We start from the raw sequence: 22,017 nt of genomic DNA on the forward strand, positions 1-22,017 counted from the left end.
CATGGGACTTCTGATCTCATGGTTTGTGTTAAAGCCCCATGCTGGGTGTTGAGCTTACTTAAAGTCAGTTTCTGCGAATATCACCAAGCCTTGTGGACATGCCCAAGGTCCTCTGGTTGGCCACATGGTGAGTGACAAGGACCCCCAACACCACATGGCAACTTTTCCATTCACACAGGACATACGGCTTCTCTGAGGTCCCTCACCTCACTTTCACCTCCCATTGAGGCTGGGCATCAGTATATAAGATGTCTTAGAAGGCTTAGTACCACAGTGATGTGAGAAGCTTCTCTTCAGTCCCAGGGGCTTGTGCTCCTTATGTGCCCCATCACAGAGTGTTCCCAACTTTATGGAACCTGTGAGAACCCGAATGTTCAGAACGTCGACTGTTGTGCCCGTTTTCCTCAAGCAACTCCTTGCCAGCTCCGAGCACTGCTGGCCTGGCCCTCTGAGGGTATGCAGCCAAACTGCAGGAACCGGCAGGGCGCTGTTCCCTTTGGCCCCGAAGGTGTTGAGCATAGGCCGCAGCAGTTTAAGCGTGTGCTTGGCCGGCCTGACGTCCACGACCTCCACATACCGAATTCTCGCGGTGTGGGGCTTTCGCTGCTTCCGGACTAACCTGGAGGCTGCTCTTGGGTGTCACCAAGCCATGAAAGACTGGCGTCCCTTTCCTATCCTGAGGGCAGTAAATCATCCCTACTAGTTGCGGGAGGGAGTCCCAAACTGTCAGCATCGATCGGGATGAGGGGAAAGGACTTAAGCAGTTCCCAGCTTTACGTGACGTGATCAAGGACAGCACTGACAGTCGCGCCGTCTACCTGGCCCAGCAAAGGGCCACGGTACCACGGACAAGCTGCTCACCTTGACAAGGGCGGGGTCCTGGGATCCACTCCACCCACGCTAGCTGCGGCCGGCCCGCCTCTGCCCGTCTTAGCGCCACTTCCGGCTCCGCCCCCAAGGCGGAAGTGGAATCTGGGCCACTCCTCCAGGCCAGGGGGAGGGTTTGGGCTCACCGCTCTAGAGTTGATCTGCTCGGAGTCCTTCGGTGCATGGACCGCACGTGTGAGGAGAGGCCCGCCGAGGATGGGAGCGACGAGGAGAACCCCGACTCCACGGAAACCCCGGTCCGCATCCGAGACACCCCGGAAGACATCGTGCTGGAAGCACCGGCCACCGGGCTGGCGTTCCATCCGGCCCGCGACCTCCTGGCGGCGGGGGACGTGGACGGGGACGTGTTCGTGTAAGTGCTGGGCAGGGCTCGGGGCTGCGAGATCTGGAAGCTCCCTCGGGATGGAGGTGGGATGAGGAGAGAAAGGTGCAGAGAGACAAATCTTGAAAGACTCATCTGATCCGATTCGTTCAATAACATTTGGTTTTAAACCAGTTAACACACAAATCTCTTGAGACAACTGAAAGGAAGACAAAGTGGCTGGAATGTCCTGACAAAGCCCAGAGACAGTAGCAGGACAAGAAGGCGTTCAGGACACTGTTATTTTTCACTGGATTATTTTACTGAGCCTGAAACGGGTTGAATGGGCCCCTTCCGCTTTGCTTCTTGCCTGCTTTAATCTTTCAAAAACACAAATCTAACCACCTCTCTTGATTAAAACCCCTCAGTAGTTTACCTTTGTTTTTAGGATTAAGTCAAAACTCCTTGATCTGGCTTTTAGGGTCTTGGCCATCTGGTTCTCGCTCACTTTCCCCTTACTTTCTGTGCTCATTCATTCTTACCTTTTTAATGTATCTTAAATCCTCAGTTCTTTTGCGGGTTATTCCTTCTGCCTGCAAAACTTTCCCCTCACTTGTACCCACTATCCCTGAGTTCTCAACATCTCTACACTTGCCCTCCCGTTCCCCAGACTGAGTTAGATTACCCATTAGATGCTGCTGTGTTGGCACCAGATAACTTTCCCTCATAAACTTCGTGTGGTTTGCAATCCTACATCCATTTGTGTAATCATTTGAATGCTTGTCCCCTTCACTAAAAAAAAAGAAAGAAAAAACATGTTTTTCAAACTTTTTGACCTCGCCGCACACCAAAAATAATTTTTATGTGTGATGCACCCCGATATTTTCTGGTTTATTACGTTGTTACTGCAGGCACACAGACAGAAAATGCTGATCGCAGCTCACTAATGGGTCATGACTGGAGTCTGAAAAACGCTTTTCTGTAATCTGTAGTCTGTTTTGTTCCCCATTAGATCTCCTGCTTCTAGACCACGTTAGGCGCTCCGTAAGTGTCTGATTTTGAACAAGAGAAGTAGGCTGGAAGCAGTGAAAAGTCATTGAAGGTTTTAACCAGAAGAGTTGTGCTGTCAGATTTACTTAATGACATTAAACCTCAACCTCCTCAGTAGCTTCAGTCACCTTGGGCAAGTTAACTTCCATATTTTCCTCTTCAAAAACGAGTAGTTTTTGGCATACCTCGGAGATCCTGCAGGTTGGGCTCCAGACCATCGCAATAAAGTGAGGCACACAAATTTTTCGGTTTCCCAGTTCATATAAGTATACTCTATACTGCAGTCTATTAAATGTGCCTTAGCATTATGTCTAAAAAACAATATACATACCTTAATTAAAAAATACTTTATGGCTAAAAAATGCTAACCGTCATGAGTGAGTCATAGTCACTGGTCACAGATCACCATAACAAATATAATGAAAAAGTCTGAAATATTGTGCGGGTTACCAAAATGTGACAGAGACACAAAGGAAGCAGATGGTGTTGGAAAAATGGCACCGACAGACATGCTCCATACGGGGGTTGCCACGGACCTTCCGTTAGTAAAAAATGCAGTGTGTGTGAAGCACAATAAAAGGAGGTATGCCTGGACCTACCTTGCAGAGCAGTCAGGTGTATACTGAGTTCAACAAATGTGGGTTCCTTTCTATTACTATTCACACTTACTTCATGCCAGACACTTGGGGGTCACTCTGAACCTCCAGCTTTACTCACATCAACATTGCTTCAGTTTGTCTCCTCTTTCCTACCCTCAGCCACTGCCTTTTGGCAGGCTTCTGACTTCTTCCATGACCATTCCAAAGAGGTTCCTTTTCCCATAGGATTAAATTCATACTTCTGCTTGGCCTATATGGTCTCAAGTCCAGTCCAACCCATCTTTCCAGATTCACCCATTTCACTCTCCTGCCACTGGAACCCTCCTCATTCCTTGTCTCTGCCCTAGAAGGGACATTGATTATCTGCCTCCAGTATCTGCCAGATGAACTACTTATTCTTCGTGACCCAACTCACATCTTGACCTTAGCTTTCCAGGGCTCTTTTCTCATGCTAGGCACTGGGACAGAGCAAATAAGGAGACCCTGTTCTGCTCACCAAAACTCCCTAGCAATTAAGTACTTTGTCATCTGGCCCTTTTTGAAGATCTGCTCTGAGGTAGGCACTAGGGATACACTCTGGACAAATACTTGCCTCAAAGCTGAGCTTCCAGGCTGGCCCTTCTCTGTTCCACCTCCATTTTGATCCTACCTCCTTTTCAGCATGTGGCCACAATATTCTGTAATTAGTTTTAACTTTCTTGAGCTCATATAGGCCTGGAGTACAAGAGCCCTGTCTTTTGTTAATTTTTGTATTTCAAACTCCTGGGGCTCTTTTTTTTTTTTTTTTTAAGATTTTTCAGAATGAGAGACTCAGAGCACAAGCTGGGGGAGGGGCAGAGGGAGAGGGAGAAGCAGACTCCCTGCTGAGCAAGGAGTAGATCCTAGGACTCTGGGATTATGACCTGAGCTGAAGGCGGACGCTTAACCAACTGAGCCACCCAGGCGCCCCTGTTCTGTCTTTAGCACATAGTTCACGCCCTCCATAGTGGTCCAGATCTAGTATTTCCCCAGGCTGGGGCTTTTAAGGATGACGTGGGGTCAGTTCACAAAGAAGTCCTGAGCAAATATACTTTGAATGTATGTTGAATTAAAGACTGAACATTTGAAAATGGAAAAATGGGATGGTAAGCTCCGTGGGTTTGGTGGTATGTAAGCAGCAGTTTCTAGAGAGGTGGAAGGTTGACTAAGTTGGTCTTTATATTCCCTGCTGGCAGGATCTGGAGTCATTCACTCTCTGCCTCCTCCCCCTAGCTTTTCCTACTCTTGCCAAGAGGGAGAAACGAAGGAGCTCTGGTCCTCAGGTCACCACCTCAAATCCTGCCGAGCTGTGGCCTTCTCTGAAGATGGACAGAGTGAGTATTGGGCAGGCAGCCAGCCAGCAATCTGTTGGCAAGGGAGCAGTGAGCAGCACCATGACCTGGGCACCTCTCTCCCCAGAACTTGTCACTGTCTCCAAGGACAAAGCCATCCACGTTCTAGATGTGGAGCAGGGCCGACTGGAAAGACGCATTTCCAAGGCTCACGGGTAAGGGGAGCTAATTGTGTGTTGAGGTCAAGGTAAGGTGGTAGCTTCCTCCCGGGACAAAATGCTTCAAGCAGCTCTGTGTCTCTAGTGCCCCCATCAACAGTCTGCTGCTGGTAGATGAGAATGTCCTGGCCACTGGGGATGACATGGGTGGCATCCGGCTCTGGGACCAGCGGAAGGAGGGCCCCTTAATGGATATGCGGCAGCATGAGGAGTATATCGCTGACATGGCTCTGGACCCAGCCAAGAAGCTGCTGCTTACGGCCAGGTACAGCCTCAAAGCTGCCTCCCTTTCCCTTCCCTGTTGCAGCGCCCTCCTTCGATGGGGGCTTTGGCCAAGCCCGCTGCTCTGTTCTCTCTACAGCGGGGATGGCTGCCTGGGCGTCTTCAACATCAGGCGGCGCCGGTTTGAACTGCTCTCAGAGCCTCAGTCTGGAGACCTGACCTCTGTCACGCTCATGAAAGTACGTCTCGGTGTGGGGCTTTGGGAGCACGGCAGGGATCTGTTCGGACAGGGCCCCCGCAGACATGGTTTCATTCTCTGCAGTATGGGAAGAAGGTGGCCTGTGGCTCCGGTGAAGGCACCATCTACCTCTTCAACTGGAATGGCTTTGGGGCCACAAGTGATCGCTTTGCTCTGAGAGCGGAGTCCATTGACTGCATGGTTCCGGTCACGGAGAGCCTGCTGTGCGCTGGGTCCACTGACGGAGTCATCAGGTGAGAAGAGGCCAGGACGGCCTGAGGTCGCACGAGGGGCCGACCGAACCAGCCAAGACCAAACTCTCTCTTCTCTCTGCCCAGGGCGGTCAACATCCTGCCGAACCGTGTGGTGGGCACCGTGGGCCAGCATGCCGGGGAGCCTGTGGAGAAGCTGGCCCTCTGCCACTGCGGCCACCTCCTGGCCAGCAGTGGCCACGACCAGCGCCTCAAGTTCTGGAGCATGGCCCAGCTGCGGGCTGTGGTCGTGGAGGACTACCGCCGGCGCAAGAAAAAGGGGGGGCCGCTGCGGGCGCTGAGCAGCAAGGCTTGGAGCACAGCTGACTTCTTTGCAGGACTGAGGGAAGAGGGAGAAGACTGCGCAGCTCAGGGGGGGGAGGAGAGGGAGGATGACCGTGACTGAGGGCAGGAGCCAAGTCTCGGATAGGTCCCCCCGGGCACGTCTTGCTTCCTGGGCTGGATACGAGAGGCGCTACAGACTCCAGACTCGTACTGCTCTTGGGCTGTGCACAAAGGTGCAGAGCCAGAGGCTCGGGACTGAGGGTGCGGGGGGGAGGAGGTAAGTACTTGCTCTGGTAGCCGCTCACTCGGCCAGTGGGAGAGAAGCCCACGGCTGGGGCAAGATCGCACGGACACAGGTGTACACCAACCAGGGGTTTAATATAAATACAACCAGCAGAGAAAAACCCAAAATCACATACACCATAACCAGAATGTCATGTAGTGGGGACACAAGGCAGATTTCTGACCCTCTGGCTCAGCCAGCCTCCAAATAAAATCAACAAAGATGACAAATCAAGAAAATAAGTAGTGAGATTCATACTGGGCTGTGGGAGAAGAGGGGGTGTTTGTGTGTCTATCACACAGAGAACGGCCAAGGAATACCGTGGGGCCAGGTCAGACCCTGGGCCGGGAGGGGGAAAGCAAGGGTCCCTCACCACAACTTAGCCAAACCTGAGCTTTCCCAGGCCTCCTGGGGCCCTGCCCCAGCTGGGAGGCTGTGTCAGAGGTAGGGCGCGGCCCGGGCTCCTCCTCTCTGAGATTAGATGGCGGCTGCCCAGGCCTGCTGGGCTGGGGACGGACACAAGCTCTGCCAGCTCGTGCCGGCTGCCTGTGACGAGGACAGCGTCACTGCTTAACCACGGTACCTGCCTCGGCTCCCGCAGACCGTACAAGGCTGGCCCCCGACTCCCTCAGTGCCTCTAGCATCCTGGCAGACACGGCATCCTTAGCCACCTCATGCCCGTTCTGCCCGTCCGGGGCCAGCACCACCCAGATGAGGCCACTGAAGGGCACCGGGTGCCCAGGGATCACCACCTGGTACCAGAAGCGGTGCCAGCCGGCAGGGCCTGTGCCCAGACACTTGGTGAGGAACACGGGGCTGCCCAGCTTCATCCGCTGGCACAACAGCTGCAGGGCAGCCCGAGCCCCTTGGGACTCTAGCTTGTCCCTGGCTGGGGCCAGCCAACTGCCGTCTGGCTGCAGGCTCTGCAGTGAGGGACCCAGGAGCTGCTGGCGGAGTCGCTGCTTCAGGTCTGGCTTGAGCCACTCCACCGCCACCTGCTCTCCACAGAGGCGTGACTGCCCTGCAGGAAAAAGGCAGAGACAAGGGGGAGGTCTAAGCCCTGGATCCAAGCTCCCAGGCCCTGTGAACCCTTTGGAGTCTACGCGGCCTGTTCAATTTCTAGCCTTCCCATTTCCTGGTGGTGTGACCTTGGGCGAGTTAACTTCTCCAGGCTTCTTTGTGTCTCTTTGAAAAGGGGGCGTAGTAGCTGCTACCTTCTGAGTTCCCTTATTGGAGTGCCGGTGGATGCAGGCTTTGTCTGCCTCATAACCATCATAATAGCTAACCTTTACTGTGATTACCTGCCACGACTCAGGGAATGTGCTAAGTGCCACCTAATTCTCACAACAGCCTGAGGTAGCAAGTTCTATAGCAGATAAAAGGTAGACTCTGTAGGACTGCCTCGGGCGAATTAATTTCTCCCCAAACCCTCTCTTCGTATCTAAAGAGGGAGCTCATTCTGTGTTTCACTGGAATGTTGGAGACTAAGTTAGGAGATAATGCCTGGGAAGCGTTAACGCAGGTGGCACCTGGGAGCACCAGCGGAAACTAAAAATCTCAGGTCATATATAGTATGACATCGAAAACTCAGACTTGCTTTACCCTACGATCTTGCTTTACCCTCTGTGCTGACGTGTAAAGTGCATGGCGAAATGTGTTTGGCCCCCACCAGCAGCCCCCCACCCCCCCGCAGCCTCGCCCCCCCTACCTTCCACCAGGGCTTTTTTGGCCATGGCAGCGGCGCGGTGCGAGTTGAACTTGAGCAGCGCAATTTGCGCGGGCGCCGGCCCGGGGCTGGGCATCAGCAGCGCCTCCTGCAGGCCGGGGCCCAGGGGCTGCAGCGCGAGCAGCAGCGCGCGGCGGCTCAGCGCCGGGGGCAGCCCGTCCACACTCAGCTCGCACTTCTCCGTGCTGCGGCACACGAGCAGCGGGCAGGCCGGCCGCAGCGGGTGGTTGTGCAGCGTGGCGATGGCCGCCTGGGCGCCGCGCCGCGAACTGTAGCGCGCGTAGGCGAAGCCGCGGTTCAGGCCGCTGAAGGTCATCATCAGGCGGAACTCGTAGAGGCGGCCCACGCGCTGGAACAGTGGGATCAGCTGGTGCTCGTACACGTCCTGGGGCAGCCGCCCGATAAACACCTCGGACCCGGCCGGCGGCGGGCTGCCCACCCAGCCTGGGGGAAGGGGCGGAAAGGGGCACCGTCATCCTCCGGGACGGCTCCGGGTTTCGGGCCCGGGCACCCAGCGCGAGAGGGCCTATGAGCAAACGTCCGTGAAATGGGTGCAGCACTCGCACCCCGAGCGGCTGGCATAACCGGGTGCCTAGCTAACAACGCGGCTGGCGCAGGGTAAGTGCACCTTAAGGCTGGCTCCCTCCCTCGGGGGGCGGGGGGCAAGGTGGGTGGCTGGAGAGCCACAGACAAGTCTCAGCTGCTTGATCGGAGGGGGTGCAACGGGTCGAGATTTCTGCCTGCAGAGCACTGGGCTAGGCCCCTCCCCCAGAGGATGCACGGTCGGGACCGTCGAGGCTGGCGGGGCCCGGCAGGCGTAGGGCTGCGACGTACCTGGGGGTGGCCCGCCATACTTCCTCTGCCCGTTCACCTGCACCAGGCGGATGCCCGTCTCCCTGACCCACGCCTCCAACGCCGCCTTGTTCTCGGGATTCACCCTCTCACACCACAGCTGAAGGCGAAAGGGCAGGTTGGAATGGCGGATCGCCGCGCCCGCCCCCCACCTCGCCTGTGGAGCCGGAGCCCAAGGGGCCACTTCTCCCTGCGCAGGTGGCGCTTGTCGAGCCCCTCTTGCCAGCCACTCACCTCACACTCCCGCTTGGACTGCATGGCTCTCGGACCAGCCCGTCGGTACCCCCTTTATAACCTCCTCCGCATCTCCCTCTGGAAGTTTCCCTACCCCTCCTCCCCCCAAGCTCTCATTGGCTCTGAACACGACCCCGCCCCCCAAGGGGGTGGGGGTATCCACTGCACGTGCGCCGCGGGAACCTCGGACCCTCAGGTGAAAGCTAGAGCCCTTAACTGGTGAGCGTGGTGAGCGTGCGGGCAGCGCCGGCTCCTCGGGCGTGGCTGTGCGCGGGAGGCAGGAGCCTCAGCGGCACCCTTCACCCCGGGCAGGCGCCCAGGGAGCCCACTGTCAGTCTCTCCCCACTTTCGCACCGCTCAGGTGGTTGGAATGGCAGGCCCAGGCTCCCACAGGGAAGGCAGGACTAGACAGCAGTGACACAGGCAGGCTCCAGCGGTTGAGTCATTTTATTGGACCTGTAAGGATTAGGGGGGAGCACTCCCTCCATCTGGTTAGGGTCCTGCAGGGGCGACCATCTGAGGCTCCGTCCCTGGAGCACAGACGGACTAAGCCCCCAGGACATCCTGTGGAAAAACTGTGTAATACCTGGCCACTTTTGCCTGTGATTACCAATAAAATAATCATAATAAAAAGTCTCCGTTCTGACCACCGTTCAGGTCTTCCTGCTGGAACAGAAGTGTGCAAAGCTGTGAAGTATACATGCAGAGTTTTGTCTGAGCCTCACATGGTGCCAGTCCCACTTTCCCCTGATAGTTTGCTCAACTCAGCACATGCAAAGGGGCTGGCTTGTTCTCCTTTTGATTTCTTCCACAAGGTCTTCTCTTCGGACGTCCACCTGGCCAGGATGGGGAAAGAAGGTGGTGTGAGCATCTCTGACTCCACTGCTCCTAAGTGCCCACTGCTTCCCCTAGTCATCAGAGTTGGCTCAGCTGGGAGCAGGAACGCAAGCAAAGGCAGGCAAAAAGTAGACAGTGCTTCCTGGAGGAGCCAGAGACACAGGGTACAGATGGAGATGGGACTCCTACCCTACCAGGGCCATAGTAACAGGTTAACCTTTAGTCCTTTCCGAGTGGGCATTAACATGAGTGCCAGGCTTTTGCTCGGGTCTTGAATGGGCATGGCCTGCCAGCCATTCCCTGTCCCTCAGCCTTCCTGCCCACCTACCTACCTCTTCCCTGCTGGCCACTGAGCGGAGCTTGATGACCCCATCCTTGAGCTCCTGCTCACCGATGATGGCCACCAGTGGGATGCCTGCCTCCTCACAGTATTGCAACTGGTTCAGCAGCTTTGGGTTCTTCCTGTAGAGCAGCTCTGCCTGCAGGGGACCAGGGCAGAAGATGAGTGCTGGCTTCTACTGCCCTCAGGGACAACTTCCTTGGAAGGGGCCCAAGTGCTCTTGGCCCTCCTCCACGAAGTTGCTATGGATGAGCTTTTACTTCGTTTGTTCCTAGCACTCCCAAGTCTGCTGCCACCCTGGGGCCGGCCTCCGCTACCTTGATCCCGGCATCCCAGAGCTCCGAGACAAGCTTCAGTCTCTCCTCCAGCAGCTTCTTCTGGGCAGATGCAACAAGCACCTGTGTCTCTGTGGTCCGTACCTTCTCCTCCAAAGCCTGGGGAAGGGGCACATAAGTAAGAGTCCGAGAGCTGGGCTACCTTCAAAGAGCAAACGGAGCAGGCTGTTGTCAGGATTCTGAGAGACAAGGCCCAACTGCACGAGCTCCACAAGGACAGGGGCCCTGTCTTCTCCGCTAGCAACTGGGCATAAGGTGGCTCCTCAAAGATGTAAGAAATGAACTGACTGGCTTGTACATATGACTTGCCAGAATAGATCACGTAGGGCAAGAGTGAAGGTGGTTTACGTACAGTAACTTCAAACTTGTTTCCTTCTAGTACCTTACGGGTCCAAAAGAACATTCACACGGAAGTTCCCACTTACTGTCACCCAGTTCCCACTTACTGTCTGCCCAGTCAAGACACTGTGCCTCTTATACTTTGGCCACAGGGCCCAACCCAGGGTGTGGGTGGACAGGGGGAAAGGGAAAATGCTGCCGCCGCCCCTTGTCTTTTTCTGGAAAACTATTTTCATCGTTCTTAACAACCTAAGATACCTACTGGAACAGTGACCTCAACTGGGAAACATGGGTGGTTTCCGCTCCAGAGAAAAGGATGGGAGCACTGGGAAGATGACTGCCAGAGGATTCCCCAAGGGATGAAATGCAACCAGCCAGTTAAGAGTGCTTGAGGCCATGAGGGCCTTCCCTGGTGTTACTCCAGGGGCTAGAGAGTCAAGATAGCCACTGAAGGATCCCAAGACCTCAGATACATGCTTACCACTTAGAGACACCATCAGAGTAGGTAGGAGCAAGCCTTTGGAGTTAGACTGCCTGGATTCAAATTCTGACCCTGCTACTTAAGAGTTTCACAACCTTGAGCAAATTATGACCTATAATGCTTCAGCTCCCTTGTGTAGAAAATGTAAACAATACATTTACAGGGCTGTGTAAGACTTTTACTAGATAATGCATGAAAAGCACTAAGCATGGTGCCTAGTACAGAGTAGTAAACTATTAAGCATTCTGTATTCTGAAGAAGATCTGGGTCTTTGGTTATACCAGCTATGACTTCTGACAGTGCTGAGGGAAGCAGGGACCCAGAGGAAAGGATTCTGTGAAGAATGATCAAAGATCCATAAAGCGGTCGACAGTGGGGTGCGAGTCTGTGAAAGACAGCAACCATCTTTTCTCCATTTCTTCCAGAGATGCTCCTTGACCAACACAGTACTATTTGCCCCCTTGAAGATCAAAGAAAACAGCTCACATGCCACCAGCTGCCCACCCCCAGGACGTACCTCTAGCCTCTGCTCCACAATGGAAAAGATCCGCTCCACCCCAATGCTGAGCCCCACGCATGGCACCTTGCGTCCTTTAGGGTCGAACATGCCCACCAGTCCATCATAGCGTCCTCCAGCAGCCACACTGCCCACCCCCAGGGGCTCTTCCCCTGCTCGGACTGGGGTTTGTAGCAGCACTGCCTCATAGATCACCCCAGTATAGTAGTCTAGCCCTCGAGCAAGGCTCAGGTCAAAGGAGATCTGTGGAGACAAAATCATAGTACAAGATGAGGATCAAGGAACTGAAACCCCAGAGTTCAGCTAAGGTGTCCACCCCCAGGCTGACTCACCTTGTCAGCAATGCCAAACAGGGTCAGGTATTCAAACAGTAGTTTTAGGTCTCCCAGGCCCTCCAAGGCCTGTTTGTTTTGGGATAGATCAGGATCCTGGAGCAGCTGTTCCACCAGGGATACCCCACCTGGGAAGGTATCATTTGTGAGCCAGACTGACTGACTGGACTACACACACACACACACACACACACACACACACACAGTTGTTTTGGCCTAAGATTTGAGGCCAGTTTGATGGCTCTTGGAGAGGCAGGGTCTGTTCCTCACCATGCTGCTGGACATAGTCCCCAATGCGGTCAGCCACCTCTGGTGCGAGGCCCTTCTCTCCCACCATCTCGTTCTTTACTTCCTCCCAGGACACCTAGGCAGACAGATACCAGTAAGGGACCCCTGGGTAGTTCTCCACTGCAGAGCAAGTGTGGGCCCTCCAGAAGTTGCCTTTCACCCTATATTCTGGGGCTAATCTTCCTTTGGTGAGCACAGAGGCACGGCCCCTCTCTCCTGATCTTGTTTTACGTCTCTCAGAGCAGCAGATGATTCTCTGACATAGCTTGGAGATAAAGGAAATGTACTGAGAAAAGAAAAGTGACGTGTTTAGGTCATTACCTTGTCCAGCTTGTCCACCGAGGAGCAGATGGTCCGGAACTTGCTATCAGGCACACCACAGATGGCAAACATCCCATCTAGGATGCGCCGATCATTCACCTGCAGGGACCCAAGGCATAGTGAGGAGAGGATCTCTTTGTGTGACCATCAATAGTTCTGGTCACTTGGGCTACTGGTCTCTCTGCACAAGGATCTTCTATGAAAAGCTTCGCCCAACTTTGCCCTCCCAAACCCGTTCAGCTCTGACCTTGACCAGGAAGTCACCTATCTGAAGGGAACTCAGGATCTCACACATGATCTTCAGGCATTCTGCATCAGGGATCATGGGGTCAAATTGTCCGGCAATGTCAAAGTCCTGCAGGGAGATGGGTAGGTATAGTCCTCAGAGTTTTAACCTTCTTAAGGGCAGGGCGGGGAGCAGGGGAAGACGCAGCCCTGGGAGCTCTGCTTTTTCCCTATAAAGGCCTATCTGCACTCATGCACATACCGCCTTCTTCATTATCTGTCCTATCACCAACCCAGAGGAAACTCCCAGCATTCTTGGGTCTCTTACCCATCCTGGTTTCCCTTCTGTCTACATTCCTTCATTATCTCACTCATCTATTTTTCCCTATTTTCTCCTAGCACTGTGGGGGCAAATATATGGCCTTAATACTTAGCCATTTTCTCTACTTATTCAGAAGCTCTGCCACCACTCTGGATGATCTGATACTTCAAATCCAATTTCCCCATCCTTTGCTGTGATCCAATCACTGTGGTTTAATATAAAGAACAATGGACCAAAAGTTCTGCTCCTGACTTTGGCTTTCTTATCCCTATGATCTCTTTTTTTTTTTTTTTTTAATTTCAGAGGGAGAGACAGTGAGAGAGGGAACACAAGCAGGGGGGGTGGGAGAGGGAGAAGCAGGCTTCCTGCCGAGCAGGGAGCCTGATGTGGGGCTCGATCCCAGGACCCTGGGATCACGACCCAAGCCGAAGGCAGACGTTTAACGACTGAGCCACCCAGGCGCCTCCATCCCTATGATCTCTTAATCTTGCTGAGTCTCAAATTTACTCATATGTAAAATGGGGAGAATAATCCCTATCCTCTACATGAAAATGCTAAAGAAATCTAAGGTTAGCACTATCTGGTGCAACCAGTTTGTTCAGTGCACCATGAGTACTCAGTAGATTCTACTAAGTTGAGGGAGGGCCAAGTTCCCCATCACGCCCCACATACTCACACACTGATAGAATTCCCGATACCGGCCGCGGGTCATGGCTGGGTTATCTCGCCGATATACTTTGGCTATGTGGTAGCGTTTAATGTTGGTCAGTTTATTCATTGCCAAGTATCGAGCAAAAGGAACCTGGTAACAGTTAAGGAGAAAGACCCCTCCTCACACAGTCCGGCAGTTGATTATCACCACCAACAGAAACTCTCTATGTGTGAGTAAAACCACAACCTGTAAGATTAAGAGCATTTCTGAACATCAGAATCAACTTTGTTAGCACAGCAGAAGTCTCAAAAAAGATTAGGGTTCCTCTCTCTTTGGTTAGTGTCTCCCCTGGACTATGCTGAGCACAGGAGGGGGCCAGGCAGATCGGCCAGAGAACAGAAAAAGGTCTCCATGTAGGATTTCTGAGCAGATGATTCTCTGACATAGCTTGGCGATAAAGGAAATGTACTTTTGGTCAGTTAAGGAGAACTTTGCCCACTGGACAGGGCAGGGGAGAGATACTCTGGAGCCAAGGGATTACTGAGTTGGAACAGGTTCCCAACATAAAGCTGAGGTCTCACTCGGGATTCAGAAGACTTTTAAGGCTATGTTCTATTTAGCTAAAGTCCCATTCCTGATTTAAAGAAGTAAGTTCCAGGGATGCCTGGGTGGCTCAATCCGTTGAACGTCTGCCTTCAGTTCAGGTCATGTTCCCAGGGTCCTGGGATTGAGTCCCGCCCATCAGGCTCCTTGCTCAGTGGGAACCTGCTCCTCCCTCTGCCTGCCACTCCCCCTGCTTGTGCTCTCTCTCTGGCAAATAAATAAATAAAATCTTTAAAAAATAATAAGGAAAGAAAAAGACAGAAAGAAAAAGAAAGGAAAGGAAAGGAAAAGAAAGAAAGAAGTTCCTTGATTGCCATAAGCATCATGTTTAATCCCACCTATGTCTGGCTATCCCCAAACCTGAGGCTAGAAATAGCCCCAGCCCAGTGAGAACCGAATTGATCCAAAGTACCAAGAGCCCAAGTTTAGAAAGATACAGTAAGGTCATAACGAAGGGATAGTAGCTCTCCACCCTGGTCCTTCAGGTCATAGATAAGCTTAGAGTCTTCTCCATACTTCCCAGTCAGTGTTTCCTGGAGAAAATATAAAGAAAGGTGGTCACAATGATAAATATAACAATTTAAAAGGAATTTTTAAAACAAAAACCCACCATCTTAACATGACTGATTCCAGCTTGTCTATACTTCTTCTGCTGTCTATCCCAATGCTTATGTATTTGATGTTAACTATAATAAAAAGGAAATACCAATTTCATTTTCTGCTTATCACATTTCCATTTTGTGACACAGCTGAAGTATTATTTTTAAAAGCTGCATAATACTTCAGTGAGAAGCAGCTCTGTATTTCCTTCCTTCCTAGTGTTACATTGTTAGTTGATTAGGTTATTCCAAAAAAAAAAAAGTTCCATAACATTTCAATAAACACACTTTGGTATATAGTTTTTTCTTTGGAATATACATTTTTTGAGAATTAAACTCCTAAAAGTGGATTACTAGATCAATAAAATGTTTTTATGACGCTTAAAGTTTGAACAATGTCAAAAGGCAAAACTGAAATAGCAGTTCTTGCGATGTGATGCCTTCAATAAGGTGATAACATACTTCACTTACCAGACTGGTGGCAAAGTTTAAAAAGCCTGAAAATTCCCAGTGTGTAGAATTAGAAACACTCATACATTGGTTGGTGTTATGGGCTGAACTGTGTCCCCTTCAAAATTCATATATTGCAATCCTATCCCCCAGTAACTTCAGAATGTGACTATATTTGGAGACAGGGTCTTTGAAGAGGTAGTTAAGCTAAAATGATGTCATTAGGGTGGGCCCTAATCCAATATAAGTGATGTCCTTATAAAAAAAGGAAAACTGGACACAGACAGAGGGAAGATGATATGAAGAAACTGGGAAGACACCATCTACGGCCAAGAAGCAAGCCCTGAAACAGATCCCTCATGATCCTCCATAAGAACCAACCCTACTGACACTTTGTCTTGGACTTCTAGCCTCCTGACACTAAATTTGCTGTGTAAGCCCCCCAGTCTACAGTTCTTTGTTATGGCAGCCCTAGCAAACTAGGAGAATTGGTAAACATAAATGAGTACAATCTTTTGACCCAGCAATTTCATTTCTATGAATTCACCCTGCAGATGAATGCCCACCAGTACCAGACATTGTTCTAAGCACTGAATATAGATCAGTGAACAAGACAAAGGTAGTCCATACCGTCACGGATCTTTCCTACCAAGGAGAAGAGACAGGCAGTACACTAAGGCAAGGAAACAAATGAACAGATGATTTCAGTTAGTTACAGCTGCTCTAATGGAAATAAAACAGGTCAGTGTGATAGACAAAGGACATTTCATTTATTTATTTTTTAAGATTTTATTTATTTATTTGACAGAGAGAGACACAGCGAGAGAGGGAACACAAGCAGGGGGAGTGGGAGAGGGAGAAGCAGGCTTCCTGCGGAGCAAGGAGCCCAATGCGGGGCTCCATCCCAGGACCCTGGGATCATGACCTGAGCCGGAGGCAGACGCTTAACAACTGAGCCACCCAGGCGCCCCAACAAGGGATACTTTAGACAAGATAGTTGTAGAGGACTATTTGAAGAATGGCATTTTAGTTGAGATCTGAAATTAAAATCTTTAATCTCTATTTTAATCTGAAATTAAAGCTGAACAGAGTTAGGGGCAAGGGAGTTCAAGAAGAGGGAAAAGCAAGTACAAAGGCCCTGAGATAGAAACATATTTAGAATGGTCCAGTCACAGAAAGAAGACCAGAGTAGCACAGTGGCCAAGGGGAAGAATAGCACGAGATGAGGCGGGCAAGATAGGCAATGGCCAGATCATGCAGGGCCTTGTAAGCAAGAGTAGAATTTGGATTTTGTTATAAATGTAATGTTTTTAAACAGGGAGTGTTGTAATCTGTTTTTGTTTTTTTTAACAGTAAAGAACTGGAAACAATCTCAGGGTCCATGAACAGGAAACCAGTTATATATTGATTCTTTATATGTATGGTTTGTATGTATCTCAAAACATCTCAAGTACAGGTACCAGGGAATTCATAGTAGAGAGGACCATAACAACTTTCACTAACCAGGGCTCTCTTCTGGAAGCCACCAGCCATGGCCACGGCAAATAAAAAGCAGGGCCTCTCCTTCTAAACCAGGCCTGCTCCCCTTCTCATTGGAGAAAATACTGGCCTTTGTCCCCAACAGGAGAGAGACCTCTCAGTCTCTTGTCATCTTCCGTGTTGTTTGTGTATCCACTCTCCCACCACGCAATTTCTCCTCACCCAGCCCTCACCTTTCGTTCGAACACAGGCGTATCGATTACTTCTGCACCATGACGCTTGAAGCAGCTGACGATTACATCAAACACCTTCTCCCGAACAGCCATCTGCCGGGGACTGTAGTCTCTTGTACCCTGGGAGTCCCAATCAGCCAAAGAACCAGGGATGGGATTTAAAAACAAACAGGGAACATGCAGGTCAAAAATATAAAAGCATGACCTCAAAGATGACAAATGCAAACACTGCCCCAAACTTTTTTTCCTACAGGCTACGGAGTCGTAAAGCAAGCACAAACGATTCCCTAGTAATTACCACACCCATCTGCTATCACCCTTCTAAATTCTATCCGCTTTTTAACGTGGTTCTATTTTCTAGAATTCTTAGAATGCTATTTTCTCTTTTTCTTTTCTTTCTTTCTTCTTTCACACTATTTTCTGAGTAGTTTTCCTAAAAACTCTTTTTCTGTGATACCAGAACATTTCCCTTCCTAAGAGAAAACACCTACCTGATGAAAGGTATATAACCAACTCAAACTGGCTTAGCTAGTTGAATTCCAAATTTTATAAGTAACATTTTCCCCCAGCATAACTTAAAAAAAAATTCTAATAAATACTATTTGTTCTCTAATTTGTTTCTAATAGCCCTGTGACATAGGCTAGGCAGGTACCTTTTATGGATGAATTACAGGATATTGAGAAGTTAAATCATTACCTAAGGCCACTCAGCAGGTTCGTGGCAGTCAGGACTAGAACGCTGTTCTTCCCGATGAGAGCTTCGAATCTGGGTGTTTACACCCTACTCTCAAGTCTTTGGTCTCAGGACCTCTTTAAACTTTACTATTTATTAAGGACCCCAAAGTGGATTATACCTATCAAAGCTTATTGTATTAGAAATTAAAACTGTGAACATTTAAGAATATTTATTAATTCAGTTAACAAATAGTAAATCCATTACATGTTAACATAAATAACATTTTAGGAAAATGTAACTACTTCCCAAAACAAAAAAAATTTGGTGAGAAGGGTGGTGTTGATTTACATTTTTGCAAATCTTTAATGTCTGGCCTAACAGAAGACAAATGGGTTCTTATACATGCTTTGTGCATGTATACAATTCTGCTGTGATGTTGTTCTGGTTGCATACAGAAGATCTAGCCTTACAAAGATGTGTAATTGTAAAATAAGGAATATATATTTTTTTAAGATTTTATTTATTTATTTGACAGAGAGAGAGAAAGAGAGCAAGTATGCGCACACAAGCAGGGGGATCGGCAGGCAGAGGGAGAGGGAGAAGCAGGCTCCTCGCTGAGCAAGGAGCCTGATGTGGGGCTCAATCCCAGGACCCTGGGACACATGACCTGAGCCGAAGGCAGCCGCTTAACAACTGAGCCACCCGGGCGCTCCAAGAAGGAATATTTTAATAAACTTTTCAGCTAACTGTAGATATTCTTCTTAAACTACACCAAAATCCAACAAATGGCAGTTTCTTAAAGATTGGTTGCAGTGTGGAATCTTCACACTGCAATGAACTTTTCACAGTGTTACATTAAAATCCATTACTTATATACGGTACCCAGAATTCACAGAGACAGAAAGAACAATGGTTACCTGGGGACTGGAGGGAGGGTAGAGGGGGTAGTTACTGCTTAATGGGTGCAAAATGTCAGTTTGTTATGATAAAAAAAAAAGTTCTGGGGATGAATAGTGGTGATGGTTCCACACAATGTGAACCTACTTAATGCCACCAAACTAGACTTAAAAATGGTTTAAAAAGGGGTGACTGGGTGGCTCAGTTAGTTAAGCGTCTGCCTCTCCCTCTCTGCCCACCCCCTCCCCCCAGTGCTCTCTCACACACACTGCTCTCTCTGTCAAATAAATAAATAAAATAAAATCTTTAGAAAATGGTTAAAATGGCAAATTTCATGTTACATATATTTTACCATAATTTTCAAAATAGCGATTACTCCATCTTGTACTTTGAATGAATCTTGTACCCATGCGTGATTTTACAACATTATACATTGGTCATGTGGAAAATATTGGTTCATTGATAAATTATACAGAGCTTCCAAATATTTACGCACTTCATTGTATCAGAAAACACATTTGTTAATATCAACACAGAGCTCACCAGGAAAGTCTTTAACTACTATACTGGGAAGCTGTCTAGATCATGGGGAAAGATACAAGTTCCCTAAAATCCTAACTTTCACTTGAATGTTTGAATTTTATCACTGGCAACAAATATTGTCAGATGTTTTCCTTGAGGTGACAAAGCTCACTTCGTTTTCCTCAAGATGTCTGCCAAATACCCAAATCTTTAAAACAACAGTTTGTCTTTCGAGTAAAAAAGGTGTCCTGTGAAAAAAGTAGCTAGTTAGCTTAAATTCATGCTATGGCACAAGCATTTTTCCTACTTTGGAACGCAGCAGAAGTGCTTTATGTATACTTCCCATTTCATCACACGGAATACTAAAAAAGTGTACTCAAAATGAGTAATTTTTGAGTAATAAAATGAGTAATTTTTACTGTTTTATCAAGGACATTCCTAAGTAAAATTGATTTTTTTTTTTTTAACCGCGAGTGCATGAAAGTAAAGAACATGATGGCTATTAGAATACTGTAGGGCCACTGTCATGTTTCATGCTAAGATACCAGCAGTTCTACTCACCAGTTTTGCATCTTCATAGCAAATGTGGTCACAAAGGCAAATAACGTTTTGGTATAATCATAAAAATAATTTTGACCATAAAAACCTCTTGAAAGAGTCCTGTCCCCATGATACTGAGTTTTCTGTTAATATAAATCACACATCAAGGAATGTGTTTCAACAAATTAAAGTGGATATTAACTCTCCAGTATAATTTCACTTTCTTTTCAAATAGTAATTTTCAAACACACATTATAGAGAATAGTATCATACACCAGCATGTTATCTACTACCCAGCTTCAATAACCATCAGCATCTGTTATTTTTACTTTATCTAAGCCCCAACTTTTTTTTTTTCCTGGAGTATTTTAGAGTAAATCCAGACATTATATCAGTTTGTCCCTAAATATTTGTCTGATTCTCTAGTGCACAAGGTTTAAAAAAAGCCGAAACACTACAATACCTTTATTACAACCAACAAAACAAACAGCAACCCTTTCATATTATCTAATACCCAAGCCATGTTTAATTTTCCCCAATTGCCTCAAGAATACTTTTTTATGGTTGACTTGTTTGAATTAGATTCTAAATGAAGCCCATTCACTGTATTTGTCTCTTGTCTAATCCACAAGTTTCCTTTCCTTTAAAAAAAAAAAGTCATTTATTTGTTGAGAGAATTGAATTTTTTGTCATAAAGAACTTCTCATATTCTAGATTTCATTAACAGTATATTCAATGTATCATTTAATACATTCCTCCATCTCCCATATTTCTGGTAAACTGGTAGGTCAGAATCCCGATTAGATTCAAGTTCAATTTTTCTTGCAAGAATACTTCATAGGTGGGGCTGTGTACTTCTTATTGCATCACATCAGGAGAAACATAATGTCTGGTTGCCCTGCTTTTAGTGATGTTAAGATTGATCACTGGGTTTAAGTGAGGCCAGCCTGATCTATCACAAATTCCCCATTAATTTTTCACTAAATAGTATGAAAAACTATTGATAATCACTGCTTTGTGATTTTACATTGTCTCTTTAACATCTGAAATTAGTTATGTGTAGAAAAGACTAGCTTAATGGATTTAGGAGCCCAAAGAATGAACCTAAAAAGGCGACACCTCAACACAAGGAAGACCCTTCTCCTTTGGAATCCAGTTCCACATACAATTATTGAATTATCTGTTCAGTTCCAGACACATAGTCTCAGCCTCTCAGGGTAAATAAACCATGTGAATAATTGAAAGTCACCAAGAAATGCAATAGTAGAGATATATATATGAAGTGCCAAGGGAACCCGGATGAAATGGTAAATAATTCTGTTTATAGAACTTACAAAGACGGACATCTGAACTGAAATCCTGGAGACTGGGCTAGTAATCTCCAACGTCATTCCAATCCACTCCACTCTCCCTCTGTATTCAAGGTTCTACCCTTGAAACTACCAGGGCTCTTTTCTCCTTCAGGATTTCCATACTCTACCTGAACCTATCTTCCTCACGCTCTTTCCCTGGCTAACTCCCATTCATCTTCGGTCAGTTAGTATATCACTTCTTCAGTGAGGTTTTTTCAGACTCTCTAGTTCTTATTTGTCTCGGAGAATTCTTATTATTTCTTTATATCATTTATCACAATTTATAATTACATCTTCAAGAGTGGGATTATTTGTCCTACGTCTGTTCCCTTCAGTAGGAGGTAAGCTCCATGAGGGCAGGCTATATAGTTCACCATGGCATACTCACTGCTTCCTACGGTGCTAGGCACATAGTAAACACTCAATAAATATTTACTGAATGAAAGAAGGAGTAGCAGTAGCTGGCGTACTCCCCTAAGCACCCAGCTGGCCTAGTTTCTGCCATCACTTTGCTATCCCAGAATGACGCAGACTCCAATTCAGCCCAGCGCCCAGAGCAACTGTTCAGGGAAGCAGGGGCATCCACCCTTGGGAGTGGGGTTGGGGGCTTTCTCCTTAAAGGAATTATATTTACCTTGGGGGTTTTGAGCACAAACTTCTGTTTCCCTTCATCAGGGCCCAGCTGCGCCTTCAGTTTCAGTAGTTTTGCCACCTCCTCCTCGATCTGTGGAGGTAAAGTAGGTGCTGGGCTATCACGTCTGCCACTCCCTTCCCTCCTCAGCCATTCATTCAGTATCCCTCCCTCATCAGAATCTGGGGCCGATCTCTCGACTCAGGCCCACCTTTGCTTCTCTCGGGTCCTACCCCGGCCACCTCCCCACCCAGGCTCTGCTTCTCCCTACCGGCCCGGTCCCTTTTCCCACATCTTTCCTCTTTGCAGACCACCCAGCTCTATGTCCTCCCTGGCTCTACTTTGGCCTCTCCCCTGCCACCTGGGTCGCACCTGCTCAGCGCTGGCCTTCTGCTGCTTGAGGGCCCGCACGCGCTCTCCCTGAAATCGCACTAGCTCCTCTAGTGCCGCACGTTCAGCCATACTGCAGCCAACCGGCGATGAGCCCTGCCTAGATCGGCCCTCGGTGCCGCAGCCTCAGCTCGGACTACTTCCGGCTATCGAGTCACTGGCCCACACGCCTAGAGAGCCTCCGCCGAGCACAACAACC

The 22,017-nt window shown here is 48.8% G+C and overlaps 3 protein-coding genes across 4 annotated transcripts; 1 reads left to right on the forward strand and 2 right to left on the reverse strand.

The window, feature by feature from the left end:
- Positions 1-949: 949 nt before the first annotated feature.
- On the forward strand, positions 950-5,887 carry WDR55 (WD repeat domain 55). Of its 2 annotated transcripts, XM_045893960.3 has the most exons (7): positions 959-1,240; positions 4,090-4,190; positions 4,276-4,363; positions 4,452-4,631; positions 4,728-4,827; positions 4,911-5,080; positions 5,165-5,887. In XM_045893960.3, exons 1-7 carry the CDS (start codon positions 1,050-1,052, stop codon positions 5,481-5,483), a joined length of 1,149 nt encoding a protein of 382 aa, XP_045749916.1. In that variant the 5' UTR covers positions 959-1,049; the 3' UTR covers positions 5,484-5,887. The 2 variants fall into 2 exon arrangements, with proteins under 2 accessions (XP_045749926.1, XP_045749916.1); XM_045893970.3 differs by lacking the exon at positions 4,452-4,631 and having other exon boundaries at positions 950-1,240; positions 4,674-4,827.
- Positions 5,722-9,159, reverse strand: DND1 (DND microRNA-mediated repression inhibitor 1). Its single transcript, XM_045889439.1, has 4 exons — positions 9,105-9,159; positions 8,206-8,457; positions 7,354-7,815; positions 5,722-6,666 (listed from the first exon to the last, which is right to left on the reverse strand). Exons 1-4 carry the CDS (start codon positions 9,157-9,159, stop codon positions 6,209-6,211), a joined length of 1,227 nt encoding a protein of 408 aa, XP_045745395.1. The 3' UTR covers positions 5,722-6,208.
- Positions 8,887-21,965, reverse strand: HARS1 (histidyl-tRNA synthetase 1). Its single transcript, XM_045893940.3, has 13 exons — positions 21,801-21,965; positions 21,432-21,521; positions 16,811-16,930; positions 14,487-14,582; positions 13,471-13,596; positions 12,495-12,602; positions 12,248-12,346; positions 11,909-12,002; positions 11,639-11,766; positions 11,307-11,549; positions 9,952-10,068; positions 9,627-9,773; positions 8,887-9,293 (listed from the first exon to the last, which is right to left on the reverse strand). Exons 1-13 carry the CDS (start codon positions 21,888-21,890, stop codon positions 9,222-9,224), a joined length of 1,530 nt encoding a protein of 509 aa, XP_045749896.1. The 5' UTR covers positions 21,891-21,965; the 3' UTR covers positions 8,887-9,221.
- Between the last annotated feature and the right edge of the window lie 52 nt (positions 21,966-22,017).

This window comes from Mirounga angustirostris, unplaced genomic scaffold (assembly GCF_029215605.1).
Source record: "Mirounga angustirostris isolate CCGP_5_RB_7025 unplaced genomic scaffold, mMirAng1.0.hap1 SCAF_7, whole genome shotgun sequence".
NCBI lineage: Eukaryota > Metazoa > Chordata > Mammalia > Carnivora > Phocidae > Mirounga > Mirounga angustirostris.